The sequence below is a fragment of the Bison bison genome, unplaced genomic scaffold (assembly GCF_000754665.1).
Source record: "Bison bison bison isolate TAMUID 2011002044 unplaced genomic scaffold, Bison_UMD1.0 scf7180017864296, whole genome shotgun sequence".
NCBI lineage: Eukaryota > Metazoa > Chordata > Mammalia > Artiodactyla > Bovidae > Bison > Bison bison.
Window position 1 is genome coordinate 3778815 of NW_011494868.1, and position 12456 is coordinate 3791270.

Here is a 12456-nt window from a genome sequence, read left to right on the forward strand (position 1 = left end):
CCCCTGGAAAGCCCTCTGTGCATAGGCAGTGTGCTCAATGCTTCCGTGCATTGTGTCATTCAGTATTTATAATGAGCATGTGAAGTTGGAACTCTTATTACCATTATTTTACAAATGAGGAAACTGAGGTTAGGAAGGATTATGTGACTTTTCCAAGGTTAGATAATGAGATTGCTGAGACCTAACCACTACGCCACCAGGGAACATCAAGGTTAGATAATGACAGGCAAAGAAACCAGGGTTTTAACCCCACTTTGACCAACTCAAAACCTAGAGTTCTTCACTCCTGTTTTAATCTCACAAGGCTACATTTTTCTTTCCTAATTGAGGGGGAAAATGTTAGCTTTTCAGAAACTTGCACAGAAGCTGGAATCTAGTAGGTAGCCAGTAAATATTTAGACTTACTGATATCCATGCCAATAAAATCTACAACACAGCAGTAATAGAAATGACAATTTAGGAAGAGGACTTCTAATTTTGTCTTTAACTTCTGCCATGGAAGTGAAAATTAGGATGAATTAATATAAACTGAGAGTGAGAACAAGTTAAGAATTTAATCATTAACAGAAATTCTGATCCATGTTCTAGAAAACAGCTCTTATTGCCATCTGCTGCTACTGCTGCTAAGTTACCTCAGTCGTGTCCGACTCTGTGTGACCCCATAGACGGCAGTCCACCAGGCTGCCCCATCCCTGGGATTCTCCAGGCAAGAACACTGGAGTGGGTTGCCATTTCCTTCTCCAGTGCATGAAAGTAAAAAGTAAAAGTGAAGTCGCTGGATCCCCAAAATTATCAATCAAAAAAGGGCTGTGGATGTACGTTGCTCCTCAGTTTAACAAAGTCTTTTGTATCTTAGCAAATACTTAAATGGAGAGAAACACTTGAGAATTGGTAGTGGAATCTTTTGAGGTTTTACTTAACACCTGATGTGAGAGCCGACTCATTGGAAAAGACCCTGATGCTGGGAAAGATTGAAGGCAGGAAGAGAAGGGGGTGACAAAGGATGAGATGGTTAGATGTCATCACTGACTCAATGGACATGTGAGTTTGAACAAACTGCGGGAGATGGTAAAGGACACGGAAGCCTGGTGTGCTGCAGCCCATGGGGTTGCAAAGAGTTGGACACAATCGTGACTAAGCAACAACAATTTGGATTTTCAGAGACAAATGCCTGATATGTAGAAATACAAAGTTTCTGACTAAAAAAATAAAAAGACAACCCCCCCCCCAAAAAAGTGGCTGCAGCCTGGATTTATGCTGCACTTTTCATTGTACTTACATGTGAGTCACTTTACTTAAATTGTAGAAGGAATGCGATTCCAGCCGCTGCAGAGTTGCATCTATTGACAAGTAGCTGAATGTCACAAAAGTAAAAGACAAGGTAGAAAGTTAGTAAGGTCGTGAACTGCAAACATACCATTAATTCTGATGTGACTGCTTTGTCAGGGGCATCCCAGGTCATGAAACAGGTACAACCCTCATGATTTCTCCCTAATTATGTTAAAAGTAGTTACGACTACTATTTTAGATCCTGTTTTATCTGAAAGTTTACCAATTCATTGGTCTTACTCATTTTTCAGGTTTCATTGAACTGATACTTCCTTTAGAATCTTTCCCCAAATTTCCTGATTAGGTCAAATTTCTCACAGGATAGCCTCATGGCACCACGAACTTCTCCTTCCACTAATTATCACAGTGAAACTTTGCAAGTGCTTGGATGATATTTGATTTATGTTGTCTCATTAGACAGCCAGTTCTCTGAAATGGAGAACTGAGCCTGGTGTCTGATGAACACTGAATGTTGAGTACCTTTCATATTGCTTGTCTTGTAGTAGACTTCCAATAAATATGTAATTAAGTGAATGAATGAGTAAATGAATGAATAGGCTAGTTACTCAAAATAGAAAGTGAAAGACAGCAGAATAGAATACACAAATGAATAAGAAGCGTCTTTAATGGAGTACCTAACAGCGTGAGAGTAGAGATGTTGTTTCAAAGATGAGACTTCTTTCATCTTTCAAAGATAGAGACTTCCCTGATGGCTCAGAGGGTCAAGCGTCTCTCTGTGATGCAGGAGACCCGGGTTCGATCCCTGGGTCAGGAAGATCCCTGGGAGAAGGAAATGGCAACCCACTCCAGTACTCTAGCCTGGAAAATCCCATGGACGGAGGAGCCTGGTAGGCTGCAGTCCATGGGGTCGCAAAGAGTTGGACACAACTGAGAGACTTCACTTTCACTTTTCAAAGGTGAAGAAAAAGCTACCATTCTCTATTGGAGCATTCCATGCAGTGGTAGCTGTATACTCTCTCAAGACTTTGCTTTTTTATTTTGATGAGGCTGAAAACTCAAGGTTGGTTTTGAACTTTGTAAAGGAAAGGCAACACAAAGTTCTAAGTACTTTAAAAAAAAAAACAAACAACTCATGAAGAATACACAAGGGATGATATTTCAGATAGTCTCCTTAAATTCCATTCCGTAATAAGAATGACTAATGCAGCCAGATTCAAGGACTGCATGTTCCTGAGAGGCATTTCTATGAGATCTGGGAAAATTAATGATTAATAGATGGTGCCCACCTGTATGTGGAGCCGAGCTTCTCAACCTTGGCCACACAGCGGAACTATCTGGGAGGCTTTTGAAACATGTCTTAAGACTCGGTCCAGAATAATTAATTCAGAGTATATAAGGGATGGTCAAATACTTTTATTTTTAAAAAGCTTCCCAGATGACTCTAAGGTATGTGCATGCGTGCTCAGTCATGTGTGAGTCTTTACAACACTCTGGACTGTAGCCCAACAGGCTCCTCTGTCCATGGGATTCTCCAGGCAAGAACACTGGGTGGGGAGCCATGCCCTCCTCCAGGGGGTCTTCCTGACCCTGGGATCAAACCCATGTCTCCTGCGTCTCCTGCATTGGCAGGACGTTTCTTTACCACTGTGCCACCTGGGAAGCCCCTCTAAGGTACAAGGCAAAGTTAAAAACCCCTGGAGTATAGTTTGAGTTGAATCTGCCAGTAAAATGTTTTCATTAATGCACTGCTTCTAAGAGGAGTGCTGACTGTTCCATCTGAGTTTTTACCACTGGTGTTGTGAGCATTCTAAGGGTCCTGTCCTTTCCATCTCGAATTATCTACTCTCTAACCAGTAATCCTTTGATTTGTCGGGTCTCCCAAGCCCTTGCCACTTGTGGATAACATTACATAAATTATTTTGATCCAAATGTCATATCTCTGACAGAGAGGAAACCATTGAGGATGTTGAAAAGAATTTATTGTGTAGACATGGGGATTTAAGGTGGGTGAAGCTGAGCAATCTGAGGGACAAGCTTAATTACGAAGGTAGCAAACTTGTTTTCTTAACTTTGCATCCTATCCATTGCTCCAGTATTTCTCCTGAATTTCTTAGTTTAGGAGGGGCAAAGCTTTCTTAAGGTTTTAGTCATTCAGCTCGTGTCATAATAAATGAAGTTCCAATTTCTCCAACTGTATGATACCTCCTTAGAAGGCTGCCATAGCTTGGTTGCAAAGACAACACATAGGAACCATTTATTCAGTGGGATAAAAGCAATGATTCCCTAACAGCTTGTCCTATTCTTATAATCAGGAAAAATCAGATCCAACCTCTTCCTCAAATTTCTTCTTAGCATGTAAGTTGTATGTAATCACTAGGATAACCATATCGTCTATCATCCAAAATAGGATATTTTTGTGAGTTAAAAAATGGTACTATTAATACTTGTCAGAATAATAGGTGGGACAGTGTACTGTCCCAGACAAACCTCCTGCTGACCTCTCTCCTCCCCTGAGATGTGATGGCTCCCTGACTGTTCTCTGTGCTGTGTGCTTAGTCACTCAGTCGTGTCGGACTCTTTCGACCCCATAGACCGTAGCCTGCCAGGCTCCTCTGTCCATGGGACTTTTTATGTGTGTGTGTATGCTTTCATTCAAGAAATATACATTGAAAATTTACTTTATATGTTAGTAAATGGGCACTGAGCTTCTAGGAACTCACAGTAGTGAGAGATACACACTGGTAAATGGGATTAACACGTGGAGTGATAAATTCTCTGATGGGATTCTGGGTGTGCTTAATCTAGACTGGAGAATCTCAGCACAGACTCCTTGGAGGAATCTTCCTCAGGACCTTCAGATCTGCCTGGACATCCTGAACATCTCAGTTAACCTTCCTTCTTTTATTGTCCATCATTTTATTTTAAACCTTCTCAAATTTCTAACCCTGCCCATTCTACCCTCAGTATGAGTAGATAATCTTTTTAATAATTTGTAGAAAAGATCAAAACCTTGAGTTGAGAATTTCTGGAATTCCCCTCCAAGAAGCCTATTAATTTACCTGCCTCTGCCCACCTCATACTACGACTCTCTTATTACAGCACCAAGGATGCCCATCTTCCTGCAGGTCAACCCTCTATTTGGATGCCATTCCCTCCTGCCGCCCGAGGGACCTCATACTCTTAAAATAATTGTTCTTTCTTCAGTTTTTTTTTAGCCTCTCTGATGCCTTTCCCTGGTCACGTTACTTCTACCTGTTTGTGACTCTCAAGTTTCAATCTCTACCCAAATCTCTCCCCAGTTCCCCTACATACCTGGGATTTCCAGCTTTAAGGTCCTTAGTCTGCTTCAATACCCAAATCCCCTCCTGAATTAACATATTTATTTATCATGCTTTTGCTTCCTTGGCTATTTCTTTTCATTTGAATGTAAACTCCACAGGCGCACGGTTCCTTGTCCATTTGTTTCCTGAGGTATCCCAGTCACTTAGACCAGAAGTTGATATATACCAGGGAATGAATAAATATTTCTTGAATGAACTGATGAAAACTGATACCCTGATGTCCACTAGATAGAGCTGCTTGATGCCTCCAAGGCACCTCCAATGCCCTGTGCCCCAAACTGAATTCCTGACTTATCCCCTGCCCCTCCATAGCAGATGCACAGAAAACTTCTCTGCCTTGGCAAACGTGCTCGTCAACCACACACAGGTCCCAGTCAGAAACAACGATGAAATTCTCCACCTCCAAGTCAACCAACTTTTGTTCTCTTCTCCCTTATTTTTCAAACCTAGCCACTTTTTTTTAAATTACGGCTCAAGCCATTCCCATTCCGTCTGTCATCCGCATTCAGTCTGCCACCCCTCTCGCTGGGCACTGAGTCAACCTCCTCACTAGCTTCCTGCCTCCAATTTGCTCCACTTCCACCCATTTTCCACAGCACAGACAGAGCATGTTTCTAAAACATCCGATCTGTCACTTCCCTGTATATTCTGATCTGTCACTTCCCAGATTTCATATTTTCTAAAACATCTGTTTTAGCATATTTCTAAAACATCTGATCTGTCACTTCCCTGTATATAGTCATCCTGTGGCTTAGTCCTTAGGGGAGATTTCAAACTCCTTAGGGGAGATTTCAAAAGATTCACAAAGCCCTGTCCTCACTTATGTCCCAGTTTTATTCTTCTCTACTGTTCTCACTTTGAGACTAAGCTCCAGCTTCCACAAACTTATTTTTAATTTCATTGACAGCCATTTTTTCTTCTTCTTCGACTTATCGTTCCCTCATCTGTTTTTTGTTTTTTTCCCCAGACAATATAGATCGCAAATTAGGCACCATTTCCTCCAGGAAGCCTACCCTGACCACACCCCCTATCCAGGTAACAGACTTCTCACATGAGTTCCTAGGTCACCCTGGAACTGACTCCATCATGGCACTTGCTACTCTCTTAGGAAGGAAACGAGGTTCTGTGAGTATTGTCAGCTATTGTATATGACACATCTAGCAAAGTGCCAGGCACAAAGTAGGGCTCAATAACTATTCACTGAATGAATGAGTGAATATAGCCAAGTAGAGACACTAATGGCTTCCCTGGTGGCTCAGACGGTAAAGTATCTGCCTACAAAGCCGGAGACCTGGGTTCAATCCCTGGGTTGGGAAGATCTCCTGGAGAAGGAAATGGCAACCCACTCCAGTATTCTTGCCTGGAAAATCCCATGGATGGAGGAGCCTGGGTGGCGACAGTCCATGGGGTCGCAAAGAGTCGGACATAAGGGCTTCCCTGGTGGCTCAGCTGGTAAAGAATCTGCCTGCAACGCAGGAGACCCTGGTACAATTGCTGGATTGGGAAGATCTGCAGGAGAAGGGATAGTCTACCCACTCCAATATTCTTGGGCTTCCCTTGTGGCTCAGACGGTAAAAAAAAAATCCATCTGTCAGTGTAGACTCACCAATTATAACAACTGTACCAGCCTGGTGGGGGAGGTTGATAATGTGGAAGAGTGTGCGTGGCAGGGGGCAGAGAGTATAGGGCAACTTTCGGTACCTTCCCCTCAGTTTTGCTGTAAACTTAAAACTGCTCTACAGTGTATTTAAACAAAGAAAGAAAGAAATCTATAGTATAGCCCTGAACTGTAGGAACAAGTCAGAGCTAGAGATAGTCCTTTAAGAATTAGTTGTGTTAGGTAACAGTGAGTCCAAAGGCAAGAGAGTGTTCATTCAAGGGGCAGAGGGCATAGAGGAATTAGGACAAAATAAACAAAGGACTGGTATGTAAGGATCTGAATGAGACAGGAAGCCAGGAAAGGAGACAGGGGGAGGAGTCAGGGTAAGATGTTAAAAAGAGGGAGGGAACAACAGCACAGAAACCAAAGAAGACAAGAATTTGAAAAAAAGGAAGGGCTGGTAGGAAAAAAACCAAGCTGCAGAGACGTTCAGCTGGGGTGGCTCCTCAGCATCAGCACTACTGATATTTTGGTCTGGATCATGCTTGGTTGTGTGTGGGGTGTCCTACGCCTTATAGGGTGTTGAGCAGATCCTTCAACTCAGCCCTCAGATCCTGGTAGCACCCCTCTCTCCGGCCGTGACAACTAAAAACCACAACTGCCCCTGAAATGACACACGAGACAATAAGTGGTCACGAACTGACTAATTTCAGCCAGAGACCACGCAGGCTGCTCCTGGCGGTGTTGTTACTGGTGTCCCTGGATTATCTGTGCTGCTTGTCAGAATCAATGACTTAAAATAAAAACCTGGCTCATTTCGTACACAGATACACTCATCAGTGCAACATGGAAACTCTTTTTCTCCTCACTCTTGAGTGTACAGCAGTTTGGTTTTCTATGATTAAGAATTATTTTTAGTTCTTTTTTTAAGTGAGAAGTCTGAAATCATTGACTACATTTATGAGAAAATGTTAACATTTGTACTGGTGGTGAAAAGAGAATCAAGAATTGGTAATGAGGATAGATAGATTCGAGAGATATATATTTGTTTTTGGGAGAGATTTCTGGCTAAGGTTTTGCCATGTATCAAAATATATTGACATACACTAAGAATTAGTAAGTTCTTAACACCCAAAGGTACTTAAATTTGCTTTAGGTTTAAAAAAATCATCTAGGGATTAGGGGGTGGAGATGCAGCAAAATCAAATAAACACCTTGTACATAAACTTCATTTTCATACTGAAAATGTAGACATCATTGCCTTACGTAAGTGCAATATTTAACAGGTGTGTTTCTTGATAGAACCCCGTTAGAAAACTCCATATCACAATTGCAAACATCTTTTTATATTAGAAAAATGTGACTTACATCCTGGAAATATTGGGCAGATTTGAGAACGCACGACTGGGAATGGTTTTCAGATGAGTCTCTATAAACTTCCTATAAAAAAAAGTGACACAGAGTTCCAAACCATTAGATTTTTCTAGTAACCCACCCTAATTATACAGAACACATTATTAGAAGCATGACAGTCATTACAATATATATTTTATCATCATCATCAACAAAAATAATACTCGATGAAAAGCAAATAATTTTCTCCCCAACAAAACCAGAATTAAGAGATTCAAAGGCAGAAAATAAATCTTCAGGCATTGCCTTCGAATTTGCAGTAAATGGTGTGCCTTGTATAACATCATAATCTGTTAACAGAAGGGCAACGTAATATATTCATAAGTTTATTAGGACTACTGAATTCTTTGTCAATAAAAAATCTTGAAATGCCACCAGAGTATTATTAAGAGTATACTAAGAGGATTAAAAATAGTGGAATGATTATAACCTTTTTGCCCAAGCAAAGCTTTATTCAATCATTACCTTGATCTTATCATGAATTTGCTGCAATTTGGAAATAAATGACTAACAAGGACCTAATGCTTCAGAGGATCATGGTGTCTTAGTTGCATATGCAAACTACTGGGTGTGGCTTTTCTTCCTGTTTGATTTTTGATACTTTTCAGAAGATTGAGACTGGTTTTCCTGTGCAATGAGACACCTTGATGCATTCTAGCGTGTCTCTCCACCCGGACCCTCCACTGTCTACTCCCTTTCTTTGTTATGGGGCTTCCCTGGTGGCTCAGCTGGTAAAGAATCTGCCTGCAATTTGGGAGACTTGGGTTCGGTCCCTGGGTTGGGATGATCCCCTGGAGAAGGGAAAGGCTACCCGCTCCAGTATTCTGGCCTGGAGAATTCCATGGACTCTATAGTCCAGTCCATGGGGTCACAAAGAGTCGGACACGACTGAATGACTTTCACTTCACTTTTTCTTTGTTATGGCAACCGCTTGAATTCTGTATGGAAAAAGATGTACCTGTTGTCCTAACTCAGTTTGCAAAAAGCCAATGCACATGCTTATTATCTTCTTCATGGGTTTGTTTTTGCCATTTGCATGTTGGTAAAGCTTTTTTAAAGCTATTAGACTGAAATTGTGTATTTTTCCTTCTAGGCTGCAGGGTGATTTCTCAATACTTGATTTCCTTGATCTCCGTAGTCTTTGAACTACGAATTTTTGCAGTGATTAAAATGTATTTAGAAATTCTGGTGTCTGTTCTGTCTGACTGGAGCCTGGAAGTCCCCTACCTCCCTCCTAACAATAAATAAAAAGCTAGACAGACAGAAAAATCGATAACTCTTTTTAGATCTGTGGGGGAGGGGAAGATAGGACAAACCACAGTCCCCAGGACAGGAGAGACAAACAGGAGTCGGCACTTCTCAGAGCAGAGACTCATGAGCAAAAACTGTAGGGGTGGCTGGGGTGGGGGGACCAGTGCCAGGGTACAGATTCATGAAAACCTGAGCTGTGAAATTGCCAGAGGTGCGTGCACGCAACTCTGAGAACTGAAAACTCCAGGACAACCTAGTTATAGGTAGACCTTCACCGTTTTGTGAGATTTACCTCCAGGAGTTCCACCAAATATTAAGGAAAAAATCCCTTTGTGCTTCTGTCAGAGGAGGGGGAAAAGGAAGCATTTGGAAATTCAGCTGACCCTTGAACACTGGAGGGGATGGTTAGGGGCATCAACTCCCACACTTTAAAACATCCATGAATAACTTTATTGTTGGCCTTCAGTATGTGTGGTTCTGTGCCTGCAGATTCAACCAACCACTGCTGGATCATGTAGGATTGTCGTATTTGTTACAGAAGAAAACCCACAAATGAGGGGACCCAGGCAGTTCAAAGCCATGCTGTTCAAGAGTCAACTGTATATGGGAGCACTCTATTCTTAACAAAGTCTGCCCTCAGGGGAAGCTAGTTATCTACAGCCTGTAGAAGGGAAACAAACTTGAGCTCACTCTGGCTTATTCTGTCCTACCAAGGAGGAGAGAAAATACTGAGAAATGGGAAATTCATGGTCCAGAGGCACAGGCTTAGCAAAAGATCTAATTACGGGACTACAGAATGGGTTCTCTCCCCTCTCACCACCACCTTACTGACCTGTTTATAGCCATTCTTTTTACCCAGTATGTCCGTCTGTCTATCAAGAAGTAAATCTGTAACTTGCCTAATCAAATCATCAGTAAGGCCAAATTAATTTCTAAAAGGGCCTATTAACTTGAGGGCAGAGAGAGGTGATGTGAATAACAAAAGAGTAGAATGTCAGCCCTTTGCGACATTGGTGATTGGGCATCAAGTGCGATGTGCCTTCATATGAGTCCAGAAATCCAGGGCCTGTAAATTACCTGCACCCCCTCACGGCTCTCCTAATTACACTCTCTCAATTGGACTGATTAAATCCAATTGGTCCAGATCCAAGATTCTAAAGTTATAAAAAAAAAAAAAAGAATAACAAGTCATTGCAACTAAAATCTCCCAGTCAAATTGGGCCAAGCCTAAGGAAAACAAAAAGATAAGATACACACCTATTGGGTATCACCTGAAGAGACCCAGTTTCTTGAGCTCAAAGACAGTCTTACTTATAGAGCATGTCCTAAGGCATGGATCTTGAGGGCAAGCTTATCTAAGATTGCACATGCTGCTTGTAGGTCATATGGACCTAATTTGTAACTTGCATTGGCAAAAATTCTGTCTCCAAAAGTAAAGGATCTATGTTTAATTTAAAAAAATTTAAAAGCCCACCAGATGGACTTTGCTGGTGGTCCAGTAACTAACAGTCCATGCTCCCAATGTAGAGGACTTGGGTTTGATTCCTTGTCAGGGAGGGAACTAGATCCCACATGTGGCAATTAAGAGCTCACATCTTGTATCTGAAGAATGCAGATGTTGCAGCGAAGCCTGAAGATCTCCTATGTGCCACAGCTAAGACTCTGCACAGCCAAATAAATAAATATTGGAAAAGGAAATTAGAGTAACAATGGTTTCTAAGAAGTTTAACTTGGAGCAGAAATAGCATTTAGATGCAGTTTAAAAGCCTTTGCATTAAAGGTTCAAACAATGTTTATGTTCTTTTCCAATATATGAATTTCTGAAATCTGTAATACACGTTTCTGGGATTCTCTCTTTCTCTTTCGCACATGTAAACACACACACAACTACTGAGTTCATTGCAGTTGATGGAGTTCGGAATATACTATCCCAAAACACACTGTGTTGGCATATTGAATATTTTAAGCTGGGGGAATGTGAGAAGCAGGGTGTAAGAAGGATTTTGTGACCCCCTCTATTGCCTCACCCTCTGAAGCAAGTCATAAAACCCTCCTGTGAGAGGTGCCTTCCCAATGCCCAGAGAGAAGCACAGCCTTATGGGGAAGGCAGGGGGATGCTAGGGGATTTGAATGAACAGACTTTGCACGATTCCCATAGTTTACTAGTCTTAGCCCATACCCCTCCATCCTATCACATTTTCCCACCACTCTTCATCAAAGAGTGGAACACTAGCCTATGATCACTCAGGTTTCATCACTTCTTCAAGTCTCCATTTCTTCATAAAGCTCCCATGCCATGTAAAACTCATTTTAAACACACCTCTATGCTTTCTTCTTGTTACTCTGTCTTTGGTTACAAAGCCCTAGTTGAGAACCCAGAAGACTAGAAGGAAAATAATTTTTTTTTCTTCACCTAAAGAGTAGAATGTGCTTTAAAAGACAAAATTTTTGAAATGCTCACAAAACAAGATATTCTTCTTGGCCAAATTTCTCACCAAAGAAAACCACCCATATGAATATAATTATAAGAATTACATATCTCAGTGCAACTGTCTTACTAATGATAGAATATGCATGGTGAAAGTAGCTCAGTCATGTCCGACTCTTTGACACCCACGGACTATAGAATCCATGGAATTTTCTAGGCCAGAGTATTAGAATGAGTAGCCTTTCCCTTTTCCAGGGGATCTTCCCAACCTGGGGATTGAAACCAGGTCTCCCGCATTGCAGGTGGATTCTTTACCTGCTGAGCCACAAGTCCTAAGCTATAAGTCTTCACCTAAGATGAAAGTGAATTATCTATTTATTGAATGAACTTAGTTAACAACATGATGATTATAATGCATAAGACTGGTTTCAATAATGTTAAATGAATTAGCAGAAAGGTAGCTGATCATATAAATTGTTGAATTCTATTTGCAGATTGTACATTTTACCTGGATATATTCATAATAGTGTGTACATAATCTGGAAAAATGAACTCATTAATGAGTTTAAAAAATATATGTATATATTAACTTTTGGTATAAATTGTCTAGGTCTCCACTCTAAAATTCACCACATGTCTCCTCTTTCTTCCCCAGCTTTTAAAATGTTATTAGCCTGATTTGCACAAAATCATGTAGAAAGAATTTTCTCTCAAAGAATCTATTTCTCTTCTAATAAAGAGCAAATATCATTGGCTAGGACATAACATCTAGCTAATTAAATACTGAAGATATCATATTTATTTACAGAGACTTTGGTCCATTTTTCCCAACAGTTTTAGTATGAACCTCCTGCAGAATAAGTTAGTGTATTGATAATATGTGGATACCTTAGTGACCTCTAGCTCACCCCAGATGTGTGAGCTTCAACCCTTAAGGAGGTTTGATGGTGGTTTTATTAGGGAGTAATTTTGAACAAAGCTAGTGGAGGTGATGGAATTCCAGTTGAGCTATTTCATATCCTGAAAGATGATGCTGATGAAAGTGCTGCACTCAATATGCCAGCAAATTTGGAAAACTCAGCAGTGGCCACAGGACTGGAAAAGGTCAGTTTTCATTCCAATCCCAAAGAAAG

General features: G+C 41.0%; 1 protein-coding gene across 2 annotated transcripts in view; it reads right to left on the reverse strand.

The window, feature by feature from the left end:
* Positions 1-12456, reverse strand: part of TSHR (thyroid stimulating hormone receptor) — a 154538-nt gene that overhangs the window by 61115 nt on the left and 80967 nt on the right. For both annotated transcript variants that reach the window (XM_010850879.1, XM_010850880.1), the window contains exons 2-3: positions 7600-7671; positions 1280-1354 (exon numbers count right to left, since the gene is read on the reverse strand). In XM_010850879.1, the coding sequence (XP_010849181.1) occupies positions 1280-1354; positions 7600-7671 (147 nt within the window). The remainder of the gene's footprint in view (positions 1-1279; positions 1355-7599; positions 7672-12456) is intronic.